This window comes from Dipodomys ordii, unplaced genomic scaffold, assembly GCF_000151885.1.
Source record: "Dipodomys ordii isolate 6190 unplaced genomic scaffold, Dord_2.0 Scaffold155, whole genome shotgun sequence".
Lineage (NCBI taxonomy): Eukaryota > Metazoa > Chordata > Mammalia > Rodentia > Heteromyidae > Dipodomys > Dipodomys ordii.
In genome coordinates this window covers 2,436,111-2,459,483 of record NW_012267371.1, presented here as the reverse complement: position 1 = coordinate 2,459,483, position 23,373 = coordinate 2,436,111, and the positions used below count along the sequence as shown (strand labels likewise).

General features: G+C 44.7%; 1 protein-coding gene across 1 annotated transcript in view; it reads right to left on the bottom strand.

Moving 5' to 3' along the window:
* Positions 1-7,562: 7,562 nt before the first annotated feature.
* Nckap1l (NCK-associated protein 1-like) overlaps positions 7,563-23,373 on the bottom strand; it is a 57,077-nt gene continuing 41,266 nt past the window's right edge. The window contains exons 23-29 of the mRNA XM_013032431.1: positions 22,890-22,972; positions 22,310-22,390; positions 18,858-18,951; positions 15,680-15,796; positions 15,234-15,343; positions 12,830-12,919; positions 7,563-7,803 (exon numbers count right to left, since the gene is read on the bottom strand). Of these exons, the coding sequence (XP_012887885.1) occupies positions 7,672-7,803; positions 12,830-12,919; positions 15,234-15,343; positions 15,680-15,796; positions 18,858-18,951; positions 22,310-22,390; positions 22,890-22,972 (707 nt within the window). The 3' untranslated portion in view covers positions 7,563-7,671. The remainder of the gene's footprint in view (positions 7,804-12,829; positions 12,920-15,233; positions 15,344-15,679; positions 15,797-18,857; positions 18,952-22,309; positions 22,391-22,889; positions 22,973-23,373) is intronic.

Here is a 23,373-nt window from a genome sequence, read left to right as displayed (position 1 = left end):
TGCAAGTGCCGGCGCAGGAGGCGGGCGGGACTCCGTGGGGCTTGATGTGGGGGGAACGGGGGAGGGGGGCTGTCTGGGTCCCTTGGGTGTGTGTTTGGAGTTTCTGTATAGGTGCCTAGGCTCAGGCATCCACGTGTGCCTGGCAGGCGGTGTGGGTCCCGAGTGGGTGGGAGGGGAAAGAGTCGTTCCGTCTCCCACTCCAGGAGCATCGTCCCTGTGACCCCAGCCAGACCAAAACCCACTGGTGATCCTGACTTGGAAGGGGTCCGCTGGAAGTTTGTGCAGGCATTTTCAAGCTCCGATTCCCCCCCCACACACACACACACACTGCCCCACCGCACCCCACCCCCACTCACCAGTCTCCATTACCAAGGCCTACCCTAGAAGGCTAGGGTGCCGCTAGACACCCGATTGGCCCGTGGGTATTTCAAGTTTAAAGCTCTTCAGTGCAGACCGCCCTACTTCTTTTCTCACTATCCAGTAACTGCACCCAGGAAATCATTCCTGATAGCTCTCTTCCACCCAGCCTGCAGCTGTTCCAGTTCGGTTCCTCTTGTTCTGTCTTCGGAGAAAGCAGGCTAAAGGCTAAAGGCCCAGCACAGCACATAGTGGCTACTTCCACATTTGTGGAATGAGGGGCTAGAATTTGAATGCCAGACCCCGTGTGACAGGAGGAAACCTCTTCTAGCTCAGGCTCTACCTAGGACCCCCAGGAACAACTACTATTTCTTTGTTCTCCATTGCGGAAGCATTTATGCAAATAAAAATGGAGATGGGCTCACTAACTACCGGATTTAAGCCCAGACACTAATCCAGGAACTCAGAATGTGAATTTTCATTGCAAGAATTCTTCAGAGATGGCACATGCCTGTAATCCCAGCACTCTGGAAATATAGAGACAGGAAGATTTCAAGTCAAAGACCAGCTTGGCTACATAGCAAGACTCTTGTCTCAGACACAGAGAGATAGACATACAAACAAAGAAGAAAAGTTTAGAGGTTGGAAGAAAGGGAGAGCAGGAGAAATTATTCTAATTAGAATAATTATTCTAATTATTATCCCTTCCCCCAAATAAAGGAAGGGAAAATAGAAGGGAAGTGGTCAGTTGGAAGAGGATGGACTGTCACAGCTGAGAGATTCCCAGTATAAAGGAATTGCCAGCATAGGTCAGGGCTTCAGATCTGGCAGATATGTCAGCTGAAGCAGCTCCTGGGAAGTACAGGCAGACAAATATAGCAGTCAACGATGGAGAAAAAAAATAGAAAAACCATCAGGACTTTCCCCATTGTCCATCTAATTTCAGCACACATGACTGTCCCTTCTTAGCCAGAGGGGCAGTCCCAACCCAGAAATAACTGCACCTGAAACCCTGCTCACATTCATACACAATGCAGTTCTCAAAATTTGGAAGTCATGGGAGAAAACAATGGAATGGGTGACATTGATCAAGATGTGTTACACTTATAAAATGATTTGCTGAAGCCCCTTTGTACAACTACTTAAAACTACATACATATAGATATGTCAATATTTATGTAGATATATATCCATATCCATATATATCCATAGAGATGGATAGAGATATCTATATACATATATATACATACAGAGATACAGATATACATATAGAGACATCTCTATATGGAGAGAGAGAGAGATCAGTTACAAAAAATTGGGAGCAATGCCTTCCTTATCAATTGGAGAAGGAAAGTACTTATCATTTGGGCTGGAAAGTACAAAAAGAATCACAAATTGGGCCAAGCGCCAGTGGCTCACGCCTGTAATCCTAGCTACTTAAGAGGCTGAGATCTGAGGATCATTGTTCAAAGCCAGGAGAAAAGAATGTGAGATGTTTGTCTCCAATTAACAACCAGAAAACCAGAAGTGGTGCTGTGGCTCAAGAGGTAGAGCATTTGCCTTGAGCTGAAGAGCTCAGGGACAGCACCTAGGTCCAGAGTTCAGGCCCCATGACCAACAACAAAAGAAAGAGAGAGAGAAAAAAAGAGAGAAAGAAAGAGAGAGAGAGAGAGAAAGAAAGAGAGAGAGAAAGAGAGAGAGAGAAAGGGAGGGAGGGAGGGAAAGGAAAGGAAGGAAAGAAAGAAAGAAAAAAGAAAGAAAGAATCACAAATTGGAATTATCAGTTTAAAGAGGTCTAATTAGAAAATTAGGATTTGAGCTAAGGAATTTCCCAATTCGGATAGGTATTTAAATTGGGAGAAGTAGGGAAAAGCTAAGAGACATACTTCCAGGAGGATTTCTCAACATTTGTCAACACAATGACACATGCAATCCTCCTGACCCATTTTTAAGAAAAGGATAATCTATAAAAGAGACTTTGGAGGCCATCTAACTGATAATTGCAGCCAGTTAGCAAGTGGGAAAACTAAGCCCAGGAAAAAAACAGTCCCTTGCCAGACGCCAGTGGCTCTCTCCTATAACCCTGGCTACTCAGAAGGCTGAGCTCTAAGGATGGCAGTTCAAATCCAGAAAAATATATGAGACTATCTCAAGTTAACCAAAATTCAGGAAGTGGAGATACAGCTCAAGTGAGAGAGCACCAACCTTAAGCAAAAAAGCTAAGGAAGAATTCAAGGCCCAATGTGTATACACACACACACACATACACAAATATAATCCTCCACAGTCAGCCACAAAGCCAGAGCCAAGTCCCTTCTAGTGCATTTTCCATTCTGTGGCTTTTTCACATCCTTTAGTCACCAGTCCTAGAGACAAACCTCAACCTCATTCCTCTTGTTGCAATCCATTCCTATTTCTGCTTTACCCAACCTCTAAAGAGATAAGAGTGGGATATATTTGTTCCATTCACAGACTGGAAAGACAGCCATTCTTCTCTCTTTTCCTCTCTGGTTCTCCACCTCCACCTTCCCCAGGTTCCTTCTGTCCAACCTTATTCCTCTCCTTTTCATGTCTGAACTGCCTCTGCCCCCTCTTTGAATCCCTGCCTCCTCATTCCCTTAACCCCATGATCTCTTCCAACAAGCTCCAAGTTTGATAGAGCCCCCCCCCAAAATGATGCTTTGGCAGCAGGTGACAGATAGATGTGATCTGCCTCCTACGGGAATGCTATTTAAAGGGGCAGCCCCACAATCCTCTCCTTCCAAAGTGACAAGAGAAAAGCCTGCTCCTCAATCTCTCTGAGGCTGCAAACTCAGCTCAAGTTAACTTCTGCCTTCCCCAACCTGCAACCTGGCCCTGCTGTTCCTGCTTCCTGTTCGGGTGGGAGGGAGAACACTTGACAACCCAGTGAGGTGTGGGGGCTGAGGGGGAACTCATCTTCCTCTCCTTTTGATGACAGGTACTCAGGAGAAGCAGGAGGCCTTAGGGGGAGGAGGAATGGGAAGAACATTCTTCCCCCAACAACGTGAGTACATTTCAGCCATGTGCTAGGCTGTGTCTCCAAGTCAAACTTTGTTAGAGAAGAACAGAGGCACTGTTCAGCTTTAGAAGGCTGTGTCTAGCTGGGACCGCTTTGCCTCCCTTCTAGGTCCTAGAGCTCAAATTGGAATTGTTCCTTTCCCACAAGGCTATATGCCGAGAAGGATTAGGTCCCCCCCTCCCTGCCCCCACACACCTTAACAAAGCCTTGAGGCTGCCTTGGGTAAAACATCACTTTCCCACTGGATGAAACATCATAGCAGAAGAGGCAATGTCTTTCTACTGACCAAGGGAAATAGTGTCTTGGCAAGCACCTCTCCCTGGCCTGGTGGGAGGGATAATTCCATCTCACTGCTGCAAGTGAGTTAATGGAGACTTTAATGAAAACACTGCACTAATGAAAATGCTGAGGCTAGAACCTATTCTCTGCCAACAAGACAAAGCAATCAGGGTCACAATTTCTCCAGTTACTCATTACTCAGGTTTTGTTTTTTTGTTTTGTTTCTTTTTGTTGTTGTTGTTGTTCGTGGGGCTTGAACTCCAGGTCTGGGCACTGTCCCTGAGCTCTTCAGTTCAAGGCTAGTGCTCTACCACTGGAGCCACAGCATCACTTCCGGTTTTCTGATGGTTAATTGGAGATAAGTGTCTCATGGACTTTCCTACCCAGGCTGGCTTTGAATGGGGATCCTCAAATCTCAGCCTCCTGAGTAGCAAGGCTTACAGGTGTAAGCAACCGGTGCCAGGTAAAGGGGCCCATTTATGAAGACTATGGAGCTTCAGGAAATGGGAGAGCTGCAGAAGTAGAATTCCAGGTATAGGGGAGCCTGTTGAGATTGAGGTGTTGCTGTGTGTGTGTGTGTGTGTGTGTGTGTTTGTGTGTGTGTCCAGCTTCCTCAGGTTGTTTGTTTGTTTGAGAGGGGAGGGGCACTAAACAAAGATGGGGGAGTCTGAGAGCAAAACAGTTCATAACTGATTATGTCCAGGCTGCAAGAAGTCTTGGATCCTTGACCAGGAGGTGAAGTTACTGGAAGTACAGATGGGCCCTTGTTATCTCATCCGTCCATTCTCTCTGTGTCCACCTTCTGTCCTAAGTGGTAAAAGCTGTCTGAACCCTCATCACCTCTTCTTTTATAAATAGGCAGTCTCATCAGGCAGAGGTAACTCATACCTATAGTCCTAGCTACTCAGGAGGCTGAGATCTTATGATCAAGATTTGAATCTAACCTGGGCAGAAAAGTCCATGAGAGTCTTAACTCCACTTAACCAGCAAAAAGCCAGAAGTGGATATATGGGTCAAGTGGTAGAGTACCAACCTTGAACAAAAAGTGAATCAAGGCCACTAGGCCCTGAGTTCAAGCTCCAGTACCAGCAATCCCCCCTGCCCCCTCCCACCAGCAAAAAAAAATAGTCTTTTTCTTTCCCAGTCAAGTAGAAAATCTAGGATCCACTTGGATCCTAGTTCTAGTTTTCCTGCTAACCATGTGATTTTCATTAACTCATTTAATTAATGTCACTGAGCTGGTTTCCTAACCTGAAATAAAAAGGCTTTCCCAGGCTATCTTACAGAATTACTATTAAAAATGGAAATAACATTTTGGAAAAGTATAAGTGGTGGCAGGTAAATATGTGTGTATGATTACATGCTTATGAAAACACATTATATCAAGTCACAACATTTAGGAGAAGGGGGTTGGAGGAGAGACTTGGGTATGGGGTCCCTGTGACAATGTAACTGCTCTGTCTCTTGAGTGTGGTGATAACATACATAAATCTACAAACCTGCACAGAGCTAAAAACACATGAGCAGTGAGACGAGTATCAGTAAAACTGGGACATCTGAAGATCAGTGGATTATATCAATATCTCTCTCCTACTTGTGATCGTGTACTATGGTTCTGTGAGATGCTTCCATTGATGGAAACTGAAAATTATAAATCTTTCTGTATTATTCCTTACAAGTGTGAGTTAAATATCTCAATAAAGGTTATCAGTCAGACATGATGGTTCATGCTTGTAGCTCCAACTATCCAGAATGCTAGGGCAAGAGGATCACTTTTTAACTCATGAGTTCGAGACCAGCCTAGGCAACCGAAGACTTCATCTCAAACCAAATAAACTATAAGAAAAGAATATGTCTACCACTCCATCCCCCTGCATAACTTGTCTTATTTGCTGGAAGGGTGAATGTGAGTAGTTCCCCACACATATGGAAGAAGTAGAACCAAGCAGAAGATACAAGGGTGTAGGATCAGCTGAGTGTAGTGGTACACAATTCTTATTCCAGCACTCAGGAGACTGAGGCAATAGGATTGTCCACTAAAGGCCAGCCTGAGCTATTTCAACAAGACACTGACTTAAGAGAAAGAAAGAGTGGTGGGTCGCTGATCAGATCCTTCTAAGCCTTCTCTTCCTGATCGAATGCACTAGCAAGCTTTGGTCTCAGGAGGCCTGACACTGAATCACTCCTTAGAACGTCATGTCCTTTCCATAGCTAGGAAGGACGATTAGCTGAAGCATGAAGCCAGATTCACTGTTGCTTCTATCCAGACAGTTGTTGCTAAGAAGAAAACGTGTGTTGATTATGGGTGCCAAGTCAAGAAAGTAGTAACTAATCCAAGGTCTGGAAAAATACAGAGAGAGAGGGAGGGGGGAGAAAAACCCACCCAAACAGCTATCAAATTAGTTTAATGAGGACCGGATGGTTTTGCAGAAAGCCAAGAATGACTTCCTTTTCATCATGAAAGTACAGACCTGACCTTAATTAATCAACTAGCTAATTATATTTGCCCATTCTGACCACTTTGAACCTATGACACACATAATCTGTTGCTCTGGTCCACCCTGGCTGTGGAGAGAAGAGTGACGGATGGGACCACTGTTTCCTGCCACAGAGTTAACTAAACCTAGTTTAGTGCTATCTCAATGCCCCAGGCTCTGTGACACTTGAAATTCTAATTAGTGCAGAAAAGGGTTAAGTTGAAACAGCTTGTACTCCCTCAAGAACACCTACTCCCAGGGCCCTACAACCTAATGAGGTTTGTGAAATTTAAGATCTACCAGAGAAATCCCTGCCTGGAGCAACAGCTGTACTCAGGCTGACAAGGGGATTGGGGGTTAAAATACTCCCTCCAAACAGGAGAGAAGTGTACCCCCAAATATGGTAGGAGGGAAAGTCCATATGAATCTGGGCCACATCACTAGGATTGCTTTAGACTGCCACTTTGCTCAAAGAGAAGGGAGTTGGCATTGCTAGTTTGTGCCTATAATCCCAGCCACTCAGGAGGCTGCAATCTGAGGATCTCGGTTCAAAGCCAATGCAGGCAGGAAAGTCTTGGAGACTCTTATCTCCAGTTAACCAGCAAAAAGCCAGAACTAGAAATGTGGCTCAAGTGGGAGAGCACTAGCCTTGAGCAAAAAAGCTCAGGGGCAGCACCCAGACCCTGAGTTCAAGCAACAGACACAAGCAACAAAAAGGCAGGCAAGTGAGAGCACACACTCATTGAACACACTCATTACCCACACAGGGCAGGAGAACAGGTGGACAGTTAAACTCTACAGTGGGCACTTCCTCCCTGCCCCTGTGGGAAGTGTAGTCAAGTTGGAGGTACCAGATGAGCCCCATAAAGGAGAAGAGGGGTCCTTTTGCAGGTTTTCTGCAGTAGAAGCAGGCTGAATGTTTGCTGAACACATTTGGAAAAGGAAGAGAGGAGATAATCGTCCTAATGAATGTGCAGGAGACAATAGCAGCTCCAGAGGGAGGATTATAAGCTCATTATGGTTTAATATGATGATTGATCATCTCTGCCCGCCAGCATTATCCTAGAATAGTGATGAAGGTCGGAGAGACCCATGCCTATCAGAGCTCAAGCTCTAGTCACCAGAGAAATACGTTTATAGGTCACTCAGTTTTTTTCATGGTAAAAATTCACAAATGTGGCCCATCCATGAACTATCCTCCATGGCCCTGGCCTTCCCTACTTCTCTACCCTTTCTCAGCCCTGGATTGTGCTACCATATAACTGGTCATCAGCTGTAGCTCCTGGCTCTTCCCTTTCCCTCTCCCCCTCCCTCTCCCTTTCCTCCTCCCCCTCTCTCTACCTCTCTCTCTCTCCCTCTCTCTGTCTCTCTCCTCCCTCCCTCCCTTCCTCCCTCTCCCTCTCCCTCTCTTCTTCTCCCTCTCCTTAGTGGCCCACCCCACCCCCATCCCCTTTGAGGAAAATGATCATAGCTTCTATTCAGGCGTAGGTCTAGGTAGGTAGGTCCAAGGTGGGCCCTTCAGTGGGGAATGGCCGGCACCCGGTTCAGGTAGAAGGCCCGAGATACCTCCCTATAGGCATTTCGTAGCAGGACATAAGGAAAACAGGACTCCAGCATGTCAAGGGTCAGGAAGGATGATTCCTCCACCACCTGGAACAGACAGCACCAAGAGATGAGAAGTTCCAGTAGGACACAAATCTGTAATAACTCAGCTCCTCTTCATGCAGTTCCTGGACTCTCTCCAGCCCTTAGAAAGTGTAATAAGTGCTCAGGGCTCCCAAGTCCCAGTTCTCACTCCCTCCTTCCCCTGATGTGGCTCCTAGAAGACAATGACAATGGACCCTATCCACTTTGTCAAAGCTAATATGAAGGACACAGAATTAGAAATAGAAAGAATATAGATAATAATAACACCACTGTTCTAACAGCCAGGCAACCCAATTCTCTCCTGCTCTGGATACTAAATCATACATGAGAGTGAAGCACAGATGTAGGTAAAGATGGAGAGAGGAGCTAATTACACAGCTCTGCAGCCAGAGAAACAATCGCCACTGCAGGCCAAGGAAGAGAGGTCTGGAATCCACAAGAGCCCTCTTGCACTGGGCCTCCAGCTCCTCCCTCTCTCAGTACAACACTTGGGGAACAGTAAGGATGGTACATAAAGGAGCAGGCATGATTAATTAGTTTAATTAGAAGCTTGTGTTCTATGGTAAACCCAGCAGCTCCCACAGCCAAGCGGGAAGAGAAATCAGGATGCCTTAGTAAGACTAAGAGTAGGGATGTGAAGAGGACAAAGCAGCATAAACCAGTACAGGGCGGGGAGTGGGGGGAGGGTCGTCTCCATATCTGAGAAAGAAACAGGGTGTATTTCCTATCCTTCAGTATCTCACCCCAAAAGGTTACAGGACAAAAACTGCTCCAGAGGGAAAGATTACATCCTCTGAGCATTCCCATAGATAGCTTCCCCAGTGATGTCAGGTATTTCAAGTTGGAAAAATCCACTAAGGAAAGAGAATCGATCCTACCTACTTGAACATGTTTTTGTTATGTCTCTCTCTGAAGTCCCTTCAAGTTTTACACTAGTAATATTTTGCTGTTCTCAAATACATGCACATTCAATACACACATTGGCCTCAGAGGAGCAGATACTGCAGCCTGGAAAGAAAGGAAATCTGCCAGCAAACCTAAAGCTAAGCTTTGGTGACAAAGCTCCTTGCTCAGCCCCAAGCCTCCTTACTCACAGCTCCTCTACATGCAGGTTCAGGGAAATGAGGGATGATTTCAGAAAGGACCCACAGCCCTGATTTCCTATTCTCCACCAAGTCTCAAGGGCTCCTAACTTGCAGAAGTTTATGGTAATAGAAATGATACTTGAGTAGAGGCCAAAAACCTTAGGTTCTGAGGCCAGGTGCCCATGGCTCATTTCTGTAATCATTGCTACTCAGGAGGCTGAGATCTGAGGACTGAGGTTGGATGTTAGTCTAAGCAGACAAATCTGTGAGACTCTGATTAATCAGAAAAACACTGGAAATATATCTGTGGCTCAAGTAGTAGAGTGTTAGCCTTGAGCATAAAAGCTAAGGGACAGAGCCCAGGCCCTGAGTTCAAGTCAAGGAGGAGGAGGAGGAGGAGGTAATGATGGTGGAGGAGGAGGGGGCAGGGGGAACAACTTAGGTTCTGGTTCCAAATCTACTCATATAACTTAGAGACCTTGAGTTGTATCTCATCTCCCCTCTCTTTTCGTAAGGTTCCAATAAATTGGAAGTACTGGACTAAGTGTCAGGATCAAGTATGACTCTCATATCAAAGTGTGCACTACCCTGCCAGGTGCCAATGGCTCATGCCTGTAATCTTAGCTACTCAGGAAGCTGAGATATGAGGATTCTGGTTCAAAGCCAGTCCAGGCAGAAAGAGCAGGAAACTCCATGAGACTCTTATTTCCAATTAACTATCAAAAAGCTGGAAGTGGAGATGTGGCTCAAGTGGTGGAGTGCTAGCCTTGAAAGAAAAAAAAAAAGTAACAAGTGAGTTCAAATTCTAATACCAGCACCGCACAAAAAAAGAAAAAGAAAAGAAAAGAGTGCATGGTCCTCTGAGAGAGCCAATTCTCCTAGGGAACTCATGCCAGGAACAGGTTGGCAACATTGCAATTGACACTGCCTAAGCTTGACAGAAAAGATAGGAAGACTCCCCCACCCAACCCCAGGGAGATAAGTGCCGGCCAGAATTTAGGGCTAGACAAATAGACTTTTAACTCAGAATACAGCTTCTTCCCCTCCAGCCATTTCCAATTTCTGTGTGAAAATATTTGCATTTAAATTGCTTTGTAGCAGCTAGTCCCTCTAATCTTCACCTCCTACCTCTGCTTCTACCTCTGCAGGCCTATGTGAAGGCCCTCAGGGCAGATACTTTCTCATACCTTACAGCTGAGGTTGGGGTGGCAGTCAAAGCAGAGGGACTGGAGTTGAATGGCAGTTCAAATTACCCTAGGTGGGCTGGGAAGGTGGCTCAGTGGTAGAGTGCTTGCCTTGCATGAATGAGGCCCTGGGTTCAATTCCTCAGTACCACATAAGCAGAAAAAGCCAGAAGTGGTGTTGTGGCTCAAGTGTAGAGCACCAGCCTTGAGCTGAAGAGCTGAGGGACAGCACCCAGGCCCAGAGTTCAGGCCCCACGACCGACCAAAAAAAAAAAAAGAATTACCAGAGGTAAAAGTTGCCTAAATGGTAGCGGGGCACTGGAAAGTGGGGGCCTGGAGTGGGGGTCCTTTGCCTGTAAACTAGCTACTCAGGAGGCTGAAATCTGAGGATCTATGGTTCAAAACTGACCAGGGTAGGAAAGTCCGTGAGACTCTTATTTCCAATAAACTAGCAAAAAGTACAAGTACAGGTGTGGCTCAAGTGGTAGAGCACTAGCCTTGAGAGAAAAAGCTAAGCAAGAGCCCTGTCCTTGAGTTCAAGCCCCAATGTGTGCAGAAAAGGCAGAAGAGGAGAAGAGAGGAGAGGGAGGGAAGGAGAGGGAGAGAGAGAGAGAGAGAGAGAAGGGAGGAAGGAGAGAGAAAAGGAGGAAGGCAAGGCAAAGGAAAGAAAGAAAGAGAAAGAAAGAAAGAAAGAGAGAGAGAGAGAAAGGAAGGAAGAAAGAAAGAAAAGGAAGGCAATGTCTAAATCATCCAGAAAAAGGATTGATAGACAATGGGTACTACTACATCTACTGTTAGGCTAAGATCAAGTAAACCATGCACTTTCATACATACTGTCTCATTAATTCTAATCACTCCACCTATGTGGATAAAGAACATGGTATAGTGGTGCATGCACCTGTAATCCCAGCATCGGAAGGCTGAGGTGGGAGGATAATGAGGTTGCGTTCAGCCTTGGCTACAGAGTAATCTCTTCTCTCTCTCAAAAAACAATCAAGTCACCCTTTCCCCTTTACACAATTATAAAACGCTGGTCCAAACGTTGTTCTCCACCTGGCCCACTTCTGGCATCTGCCCTCCTTCTATTCTCATGTATATACTCAGCCCCCAAACCCTCATCACATAACTCCTCCACACATACATACACATACATACAGGCATAGATCCATACTATGTCTCCATCCTCTCCTCCATCTCTTCTTTTTTTTCTTTTTCTTTTTTTGCAGGTACTGGGCACTGTCCCTGAGCTTTTATGCTCAAGCGTAGCACTCTACTACTTGAGCCACAGCTCCACTTCCAGACATTTGTGGTAGTTAGTTGAAGATAATATTTTTGGTCATTAATAGGAGATAAGAGTCTCACAGACTTTACTGCCCAGGATGGCTTCGAACTGTGATCCTCAGACCTCATGTAAGCACCAGCGCTCAGCCTCTCCTCTATCTTAATCCTTAATCAGCCCAGGTCATTTTCTAGCTCGAGAAACTGAGCCATAGATACCAATCAGGCCAGAATATTTATTAGAAGGGGGACCTGGAGGGAATCCCAACATGTTAGGGAGTCTAACATTTCTGGGCCCTCGGCCAAGAATAAAAATGGAGGTCTATATCTCATGTGACTTAAGAGAGAGAGGGAATGAAAGAGAGAGAGAGAGAGATTAAACCATAAGGTTCTATCTTTCAACCTTTGTAATTTCATAGAAACTTGGGTCTAAATTAAGAATTCTTAGACGACTCATAGATCAGCACCAAAAGAAGATAAAAGAGGAAACTAGCTTTAGCTCAGACCCCTTCTCATCTCACTCCTACTTTGAGGGGTTTCGTATGCACATATGGATTTCCCTGCTTGCACATCTAAACTCCAGCCACATATCCTCTGACACTGATCTGTCTTTGTAGAATGGACTTGGGGAAGAAGTTCCGCACCGGGCCTGCAAAAGTGGCCTGGTGAGAATTGTGGCAGGTGGCAGGAGAATAGTAGGACCTCCAATATCTAGTAATGCGGTATTGAGGTAGGACACAGGCTCCCGGTGGGCATATCCTTGACTCTACACCAGAGGACTGCAAGAAGAGAACCTCCAAAATGAGCCCAGGGCAGGAGCATCTTCTGTCCACATCTAAATGTGGTCCCAACCTGAAGACTCAGGCTCAGATCAGGAGTGAGTAAGCCAGTGAAGAAGGAAACAGGATCATGATGGGGAAAAGGTTTAAAAGTCAGCTGAGTCAGAATTCCCGGAACTTTCTGCCAAAGCAGAGACAAGCCCATAGGTTGGGAAGCAAAGAGGAGAGATCTCAGAAACTGCTTAATTCTTGACCCACCAGCCTCTGTGCCCTATAGCTAAAATCACTTCCCTCTTGGGAGCCCCGCCTCCAAACCTTTCCAGTACTACTCCATGCTGTCCAGTACTCTCTTCAGAGTACCTTTAAAGATAAGAAATATAGGGGTAGGAAGCTGTCAAGTAAAACCAAATGCATGCTGGACAGGCAGTCACAAATACGGACACAGCTGTCCCCTTCCCATCCTTCAGAGAAGTCCCGCAAAGCAGTCATTAAACACTCTACTCTGGGATTCTAGAACAAGTCTAAATGTTTTCTTTAGAAACATCTAAAATGTTCGGCAAGAGAAGGACAGAAGATGAGGCAGAATTAAGTCCCTAGTTAGTACTTTTAAGTGATGATGATGGCAGAGACCCAAAGACCCTAAAAAGGAGTCTCCTGCTCTCCTCTCCTCTCTTTCCCAGATCAGCTTAAACAAGATACATACCAGGCGCATGAGCAGAGAAATGGATTCCCGATTTCTGGTCTTAAGCTTGTCAGTCTCCTGGCCCAGCTGCAAAAGGCTGACAGAGGCCACCTGTAAGGGAAGCATTTATAAAGAAGCAGATTTTTATGGAGGTCAGAATAGGACAGCCTCAGGCTACAGAAAGTTCAGAAAAGATTAAGGAGGAGTTAAGAAGTGCTCAGCGGTTCACTTGTGAAGACTCCCAGGGTGACAAAGTGGCAAGTCCCGTAGGTTTCAGACGCATACATAGCCTACAAACCAGCCTGGTTCCAACTGGCCTGCCAGTGAAGACGAGATTCTGCCCAGGTCACAAGGGGTAGGGGAAAAAAAAACAAAAACTAGAACAAAGGCTGGTGATACTGTGTGCCAGGAGATTAATCTCTTTTTTCCTAGGCAGCCTCCAGGCACCCCTGTCATAAGCTGTTTACAGCTGACTCCTCACTCCACTTAGAGCCAGAGCTGGGCCTCTGATTCAGACACAGTGCTCTTGGTATTCTCCTCCTGTCAACTCCCAAGTGGCTGTCATCTCCATTCACCTCCAGGCCCCCAACAGATCAAAGAGAGAAGAAGAAATGTGAGTCATATTCCAGGCCCAGGTTACCTGCATTTAGCAAACAAATGAGCTTAAAGGGAAAGGAGTAAAATGTCTCTTCTCACACCATCTTAGAGATCTGGTATGAGGCTTCCTTAATGTTTAAGCTATTCAGAGCCAATAGATACTTTTCACCAACCCACAGCAACAATACTATCCCTGATAGAATCAGGGTATAACAATCTGAAAGAACAATGTAATCTACTATTCCTTTCTGGAGGGAGGAAAATGAGAATCAGCTTTACAAAGGAATCCGGTCCCAATTGCTGAGCAGGCACTGGGCAATAGACCCTATGTCAGAAGTGTATTGTCAGGATTGCTCTATGGAGGATTTACAATGAAAACTGTATGGCCTCTTTCAACTATGGAAGGATATATTTTTTATTCTATGTTTTTCCAGAGGCAAGACTAAGATCAATGGTGATAGTTACAGGGAGTCAAACTTCAGCTAAAAACCATTTTTAAACCATTTGTTCAAACAGACATATTCTACAGTGAAATGGGCTGACTAGCTGACTGTAAACTCCAGTCCTAAGTCCTTAAAGCTAAGATCCCAAGATACAAAGAGCATTATTAACTGGGAACTTGTTGGAAATGCAAACCAATATTAATTCCCCAAGAGATTCTGATTTACCAGAAAGTTTGAAAACTGGTCATTGACTCAGCATAGAGTTGGAAATATGCTTTTTTTTTTTTTTTTTTTTTTTGGTGGTTGTGGGGTTTGAACTAGGTATCTGGGCACTAGCCCTGAGCTCTTCTGCTCAAGGCCTATGCTCCACCACTTTGAGCCACAGCACCACTTCTGGGTTTTGATTGGTTAATTGGAGATAAGAGTCTCATGGGAGACTTCTCTGCCGGAGCTGGCTTCGAACCTCGATCCTCAGATCTCAGCCTCCTGAGTAGCTAGGATTACAGATATGAGCCACCAGTGCCCGGCAAAGGTCCTTATAGATTATAAAATTCAGTGTCTCTTTAACTTTAACGTACAGCTGATACTGTGGAGGCTAAGTCAGAAACATGGATTCTAATTCAGCAGGTCTGGGGTAAAGATCAGGAGTCTATTTTAACAAGCTCTCCAGTACATTCTGATGCACATCAAAATGATGAATCATGAATTAAGTTTAATCTCCCTCATTTATAAGTGAGAAAACTGAGGCTCCAAGTTTGACTCTCCAGAGATCATACAGGTTCATAGTGGCAAAACTCAGATTTTTCTTTTTTCTTCTCTCTCTCCCTTCCTCTTTCCCTCCCTCCCTACCTCTCTCTCTCCCTCTCTTTCTCTGCCTCTCTCTGTTTCTCTCTTCCCCCCCTTCTCCTCCCCCCCCCCCCCCCCCCCCGTCCCCCGTGCCAGAATAGGGCTTGAACCCAGGGCTTGGATGCTGTTCCTGAGCTTTTTTTGTGCAAAGCTAGTGCTCTAACACTTAAGTTACACTTCCACGTCCAGCTTTTTTGCTCTTTAATTGAAGACTCCTGCCTGGGCTGGCTTTGAACATCGCTCCTCAGATCCCAGCTTCCTGAGTAGCTAGGATTATAGGTATGAGCCCAGGCGCCTGTCAGATTTTTCTCATTTCTTTGTCCAATGATCTTTCCAAGCATTTCAGCAGAGACTCAAACACCAGCTGTCAGGGAATTTAGAATAAGCTCCTGCCTTTCCACAAAGTAGCCTCTCACTGTTTACTGAATGAATTAGGTGGGAGGTTAGACTCCAAAGCTCATTGACTTAAAAAGGATTTAAGTCAAACTAATTCCAGCCCTTTGAAATCTTCTATCCCTTATACATCTAGAACCACTCACCACCAGAAATTCCTTTAGGTGAGTTTCAATGTTCTTGTTATACAGCGTGAAGAGGGCAGCTGACACCTGGATGATGGCTTTAGTTAAGCAGTGGATATTGTTGTTGTAACCTAGGTTATTATAAAGAGAGAGGTGAAGAGATTTAGGAAATGACCAAGGGGGACACTGTAGGCTGATCCCACTTAGTAATTAATTTTTTTTTCAGTCTGGGCCACCCCTATTTAAACACTAAAAGAATTAGATGACATTTGGAGATTAGAGGAAGAATATTCCTATGACATTTTACTGGAATTGAATTTTACTCGTAGATCATTCTCAAGTGGTTTTTTAGAAACAGAATTTATGGGTGAATCACAAGTTCCAGGTGTCATGAACCCATTCTCCCCCACCATCCCCCCCAGGAGATGCTGAAAGAACACTGGTCTCTCAGCCTGCTCCTTTCTTACCATCCTTCTCAATGTTGTAGAAAGAAGAAGGGTCAGTAGCAAGGAGTGGGAGGGAAACAGCAACAAAGATTAACAGCAGGCAGGCCACTTTATACTCTTCTTCAGGAGAGGAGCTGTCTGGGGAGAGGGAAACAGGAAAAGGGGGAAAATGAGGGAAGGTCAGCTAGTTAGCAGTGGCTCCTGCCTGTAATCCTAGCTACTCGGGAGACTGAAAGCTGAAAATTCCATTCCAAAGTCAGCCCAGGCATCTGGGTTGGTTCCATATCTTAGCTATGGTAAATAATGCTGCAATAAACATAGTTGTGCTGGTAGCTTTAGTGTGGTCTTGTTTGTAAGCATTTGGGTAAATGCCCAAAAGTGGGATTGCTGGGTCGTAGGGGAGTTCTATGTGAAGTCTTTTGAGGAACCTCCATACTGCTTTCCAAAGTGGTTGGACTAGTTTACATTCCCACAAAAAAGCAAGAAAGGTCCCCTCCGGCCACATCCCCTCCAGCATCTGTTGTTATTAGAGTTCTTGATTTTTGCCATTCTATCTGGGGTGAGGTGATATCTCAATGTTGTTTTGATTTGCATTTCTTTTATGGCTAGGGATGTTGAACATTTCTTCATGTGTCTATTGGCCATCCTTCTTTCTTCTTCAGAGAAGTTTCTCTTTAAGTCTTTCGCCCACTTATTTATTGGGCAGTTGTTTCTTTGAGGATTTGTTGTTGGGGGGTTTAATTTTTTGAGTTCCAAGTATATTTTAGATATGAGACCCTTGTCTGTTGTATGGCTAGTAAAGATCTTCTCCCAATCCGTGGGCTTTCTATTGATCTTGCTAGCTATGTCATTTGCCCTGCAGAAGCTCTGCAACTTTATGCAGTCCCATTTGTCCAACCTTTCTTTGATTTGTTGTGTTTCTGGGTCTCGATTCAAAAAATTTCGGCCTGAGCCAAGGAGACCTAGGCTTTCTCCTATTCCATCCTGTAATGGAACCAACCCAGATGCCCCTCAGTAGATGAATGGATCAAGAAAATGTGGTATATATACACAATGGAATTCTATGCCTCCATCAGAAAGATTGACATTGCCCCATGGAAAAACTTGGAAAAAATTATATTAAGTGAAGTAAGCCAAGCCCAAAGAAACATAGGTCCCATGGTTTCCCTTATTTGCAATATCTAGTATATGTATGAGTCAAGCGGAAAAGGTCAGATAATGTGATGTCAGGAAAATGAACCCTTAGATATGTATTTTAATGTTTTTTCTTTCATGCATGTGTTTCTAACGAATTTATAAGATTATCTCTTTGTTGCTTTGTATGTCCCTCCCCCATAGTATAACCCCTGCTTTCACTATATTTGATGTCAGTATAACTTGTGGAGGAGATGGGGAAAAACCAGTTGTTTAAGGATACAGGTGGACCTGATGCAACAATGAGAAGTACTAGTTGTCATGTCCAAAACGAACTTTACAACGTCGGTGGGGGGGGGGGGGGGGGGGGGGGGAAGGACAAGGATTGGGATGGGGGGAGGGGGGGAGGCTGGGAAGTGATGTGAAGGGTAAACAAAGGAGGAGGCTGCAATGCTTGGTAAGAAATGTACGCATTATCCTGCCCATGCAATTGTAACCCCTCTGTACAGTATTTTCACAAATAAAATAAAAAAAAATTTAAAAAAAAATTAAAAAAAAAAAAGTCAGCCCAGGCAGAAAGGTCCAGGAGACCCTTATTTCCAATTAAGCATAAAAAGGCTGGAAGTGGAGGAGTGGTAGAGCACCAGCCTTAAGCAAAAAAAGTATGATTTCAAGGCCCTAAATTCAAGCCCAAGTACTGGCACAGTAAAATAATAATAATAGTAACAAGGAAGAGGAGGAGGAGGAAGAGGCCGATGAACAGGAATTACCTTCTGCAGGAGTCTTATTCTGCAGAATTATTACTAAATGATAAAATGCTTTATCAAGTACTATAACAAGTTCTTATTTCTAGAGGTGGCAGGACTAGCATATATTTATATTGAGCACCTGAGTCCTGGAGGGCAAAACTCCTAGCCAAGACCTCTGCTGATGTACAGTCCTAGGACACCTGTCAGCTGCCCAAAGGAATGGAGAGGTGAAGGATTGAAAGGCTTCTCACTAACCAAGTAGGGAGAAAAAAAAAAAAAACGTGAATCTGGCAATTCTGAAGGTTTTAACCAGCCACTGAGTTCTATCATCTTTTGGATATGTATAAGTATGAATATGCTAATGAGGAGAAATGTGTAAGGGAACTTAGAAGAGACAAGTTGAGCCTGGAGAAGGATCAGAGAGTGTCAAAGTGTTATGTGGGAGGGAGGAGCACAGGATCATTCTAGGGAACTTAGATACTATACTATACAACTTAGCGTGAAATCATATACTATCTTGCTCTCTCATTGATTCATTTGCATTAATCTTATTTCCCCAACCAGGTAAGTTCCCTTGTATATCTGGTGTCTCACTCAGGAATACTTTTTGTTTGTTTGTTTTTGGCCAGTCCTAGGGATTGAACTCAAGGCCTGAGCTTCTTTTCTCTAGGCCAGCGCTCTACCACTTGGACCAGGCCTGAGCTTTTTTGCTCTGGGACAGCACTCTACCACTTGAACCATACCTCTACTTCTGGATTGGTAGCTAATCAGAGATTTTAAAAAATCTCACCAACTTTTTTGCTCCAGCTGACTTTGAACCTTGCTCCTCAGATCTCAGCCTCCTAGGTAGCTAGGATTACAAGCCTGAGCCAACAGCACCTGGCCAGAAATACTTTTTGTTTTTCTGGGTGTTTGTTTGTTTTTTTTATGCTGGTAGTGGCATTTGAACTCAGGGCCTGGGCAATGTCCCTTAGCTTTTTGGCTCAAGACTGGTGCTCTACTACCTCCCCTTCCAGCTTTTTGCTGGTTAATTAGAGACGAGAGTCTTATGCCTGGCTGAATTCCTAGGATTACAGGTATGAGCCTGGTTAAAACAGCTTTTAACCAATTAGTAGATGAGTTGACTGGAACTTGAAGAGGAACTTAAATCACCTCTATGATTATGTTCTAGATGTTAGGATATACAGTTTAGGTCTTTCCTTATTTCCCAGTTATATCCTCTGGATCACAATCTCAAGTCAAGCCTTTTTTGACATAACATTTTCCCACCCCAAAATAGGGCACAAATCTTCCGTTATCCTCTTCCCCTATCTTACCAGCTTTCAAATTGGCAATGGCAGCCACCAGGGCTGGGTCAATGTCACAGCCCACCCCTGCAGCAGAGGCCAGTTCAAAGACACTCAGGGTCACCTAGTAGAAAAAGAAGAAGAAAAAAAAAAGATTGGAGGAAAATCCCAGGAGAGAATTGGTTGGCAGAAGCTACAAGTAGCCAGGATTCCTGAATCATAGATTTGAAACTCTCAGTATGTTACCCTTGTTTACTAGATATTTCTTTCACAGATTCTCCTTAGCCTGCAAGGGAGGAAAATTATTTAGCTTGGTATTCGTTATCCTCTATAATAAAAGTTTAGTTTCAGTCTTATTTCCCTAAATGTTGAATTCAGTCCACGAAGTCACTGTCTCCAAGATCCTTTTTCTTTCTTTTCTTTTCTTTGTTCTCATAGTTAAGCTCATACCCTTGCCTCTCTCTAGAGTACTTTGCTCCCTGCTACTTATTCCTCAAGCTTAATTCAAATCTCCTCTTTGTGCTGGCTTCCCTTGATTACTTCAAACTAAACACATCTCTAGTCCCACCAACCAAGCACTGAACACACCTAGCACTTGATATCGGCTAACTTTTCAGAGAAGAATCAAGACAGAAGTCTTATTTCATCAAAAAGATTCTAATTGTTTTAATACCATGGCCTAGTAAAGGGAGAAGGTAGCATTGAAGTGAGACAGATCTGGCTTCAAATCCTAACAATACCCCTTATTAAATAAATAACTTTAGCTAAAAGTTACATAACCACTTCAAGCTTCAGTTTTCTCATATGTGAAACTGTAGATAGCCAGGCACTGGTGGGTTCATGTCTGTAATCCTAGCTACACAGGAAGCTGAGATCTGAGGATCAAGATTCCAAGTCAGCCTGGGCAGAAAAGTGCATAAGACTCTTATCTCCAATTAAGCACCAAAGAGCCAGAAGTGGTGCTGTGGCTCAACTGGTAGAGTGCCAGCCTTGAGCAAAAAGCTAAGGGGACACTGCTCAGGCCTTGAGTTGAAGCTCCAGGACTGGCATACACATGCACATGCACGCACATGTGCACACACACACACTAAAATGATCAGCGAAAACAAGGACAATTGTCCCAATACTGGACAACTAAGTAGCACATCCTACTCAGAGAATCCCACAGACATTACCACACCCATACATATTTGCCCATGATACTGAAACAGAAGCCAAACCTTAGCCACCTTCTTCCCTGCCCTTCAAGATTCAAATCTCCTCTGACCCAGATGATTCTGTTTGCTCCACCTTTGGTGAAGCAGATCAAGAACCAGGACCAGGACCTGACCTGCAGTGTCATGGTCAGAATGGAAAGAGATGTTTGAAAAGATGTTAATTTCTCTCTGAATTTATTTTTTTCTCTTTTATTCCTTTATTTTGTCTGAGACAGGGACTTGCACTCCACATCTGACACTTTCACTCATTGGCGGGTACTCTACCATCTAAGCTGTCTCCAACCCCTGTAATCTATTTTTTTTTTTGTATGTGCGAGTCCTAGAGGCTTGAACTCAGGGCGTGGGCTCTGTTCGTGCTTTCTCAGGATTGGCACTCTACCATCTGAGCTGCAGCTCTACTTCTGGCCTTTTGGTAGTCAATTGGAAATAAGAGCTTCATGGACTTTGCTGCCTAGGCTGGCTTTGAACCATGATCCTCAGATCTCAGCCTTCTTCACAGCTAGGATTACAGGCGTGACCAACCAGAGCTCGACATTCTTCTAATTTTCTCAGGCCTCTAAGGCAATAATAGAAACTCAAAAGTATAGGCTATCCCTACCCTTTCTCTACCCCCACCTGCTTACTTTCACAGGCAAGCAGAGCCTAAAGACTGGAGCTGTCCAAGAGATGTCAGCTAGACAAGCTCCTGACAGGCAGGAGCACTCAGCCTCAACAGCAGCAGCAGCCAGAAATGCAGGCTCAGCATCAAGTCAAAGACCATTCAAGAGGGCAGCCAACCAGCACAGCCCCTCAAGGCCTCCTGATTATCTCATTTTCAGATGGTTTCAGGCAGATAGAGGGGGTGAACTTCATACCTCTTTTATTCCCAGGGTAAGGAAGGAGGTGCTTCTTAACAGCTAACTTTAATTCTTCCTTCTCACCAGTCCCTAGCATCGAGACCTCTCTCCTTTAAAGGAATCAGTCATAAGAGAAGTCGCCTGCCCATCACTGGCAGGATCTTATCTCCAGGCTTTGGCTACATTTCCTATAACATGCTTGCTTGCTCCAGATGATTAAAAGACAGGCTGACTCAAATGTGTGTATAGAAGTGTGGAGAAAGGCAGGCCAGGTGCCAAGCGGCTCGCGCCTGTAAATCCTAGCTACTCCAGAAGCTGAGATTTGAGGATGTTAGTCCTAAATCAACCTGGGCAGAAAACTCCATGGGGCTCTAATCTCCAGTTAACAAGCACAAAGCTGGAAGTAGAGATATGGCTCAAGTACTAGAGTGTCAGCCTTGAGCAAAAAAGCATAGGAAGAGTGTTCAGGTCCTGAGATCCAGCCCAGAATTGCCACACACATACAAAAACGTGGGGGCATGGACAATCAACCCAGGTTGCCCATAGAAGCCCTTTACCCTTAATCCCTCTTCTGTAGCAAAGGAGCCCAAGACAGGTGACACAGACATAGGGGACCAGAAAGTTTGAGGAAAAATAAGGAAAAGAAAGGAAAGTGGGAAGGCAATGGATAGGAATAGAAGGAACAAATCTTATAAATAGGGGACCTATTTGCACAGAACTTGGCATCTAATGTACTGAGTGCTCATTTTGGGTGAAAGCTTACAGATTCTACCCTAGATCTCAACCCTTGTAATCCAGGAATGTTTTCTCAAGCCTCACAGGGCTCCCCACTTTTCTTTGTACTCTCTATGGCTTCCCAGCTTCCTTTCTTTTTCTGTCTCTATTTTTTTTTGCAGGTCTTGGGGCTTGAACTCAGAGCCTAGGTGCTGTCCCTGAGCCTCTTTGTGCTCAAGGCTGGCACTCTACCACTTGAGCCACAGCACCACTTCTGGCTTTTTTGAGTAGTTTATTGGAGATAAGAGTCTTATAGACTTTTCTGCCTGGGCTGGTTCCAAACTGCAAACCTCAGATTTCAGCCTCCTGAGTGGCTAGAATTACAGGCGTGAGACACACTCATGCATGAGACAGCCCCACTCAGTGTTTGACTAGCACTTGCACTAGCACTTTACCACTTGAGCCATGCCTTCAGTTACAGATTTTTTTTGCTGGTTAATAAGAGTCTTTCAAAATTGTCTGCTCGGGTTGATTTCAAACCTCAATCTTCATAATTTAGCCTTCTGGGATTACATGTTTTAGGATTACAGAAGTGAGCCACCAAGTGCCCAACTTCCTGCAGAGTTTTTCAGAGTTCTGTCTCCTTTACATGGTTTCAGTGACATAAATTTTCCACAACAAATCTCCTAACCTGATCCCACTTTGTACCCCATACCTTCATGTCTGTGTCTGGAGTGACAAACTCCTTCAGGCACTCAATGGGGCCCATAAGAAATGGGCAGTGAGAGGAGAAAACCTGGAAAGAGAGAAAATGTTTGAGTCCACAGGACAATATCCAACACCTTCAAAAACAAGTAGAAAGAAACAAAGAAAGGAGCCCGGCACTGGTGGCTCATGCCTATAATCCTAGGTACTCAGGAGGCTGAGATCTGAAGATTATAGTTTGAAGGGCTGGAAAGTCAGTGAGAGTCTTATCTCCAATTTAACCACTAACAAGCCAAAAGTGTAGCTGTGGCACAAATGATAGAACACTAGCCTTGAGAGAGAGAGAAAAAAAAAAAGCCCAGGGATATTGCCCAAGTCCTAAGTTTAAGCCCCAGGACCTGCACCAAAATAAAAAAATTAAAAAAAAAAACACTGTCTTCTGATGTCTCCAGGTCCCTCAACTGACCTCTCCATAGGACCTCTTCCCTATTCATCTGCTTCTCCTCACTGTTTCCCAGTCCTTCCCTCTACTTCTGATGCAAAGCCTACCCATAGGGACAATGGGAATCCTTGCCAATTCCACTCCTCACCTCTCGAAGTCCTTCTTGGACCATGGCCCTAAAACTGAGGATCACTCCAATGATGGTCATGCGCTTCAGTACATTTTCAGCCCCTGAGAGGAAAGACATTTGTTAAAGAAGAGAACTAAGAGCCGAATGTTGGTGGCTTACACCTGTAATCCTAACTACTTAGCAGGCTGAGATCTGAGGATGCTGGTTCAAAACCAGCCTGAGCAGACAAATTCATGGGACTCTTTAATTAACCAGCAAAAAGTCAGAAGTAGAGCTGGGCCTCAAGTGGTAGAGCACCAGTCTTAGAAATACTAAGGGTGAGGGCTGGGAAGGTGGCTCTGTGGTAGAGTGCTTGCCTTGCACGCATGAGGCCCTGGGTTCGATTCCTCAGCACCACATAAGCAAAAAGGAAAAAAAGCCAGAAGTGGTGCTGTGGCTCAAGTGGTAGAGCACTAGCCTCGAGCTGAAGAGCTGAGGGACAGCGCCCAGGCCCAGAGTTCAG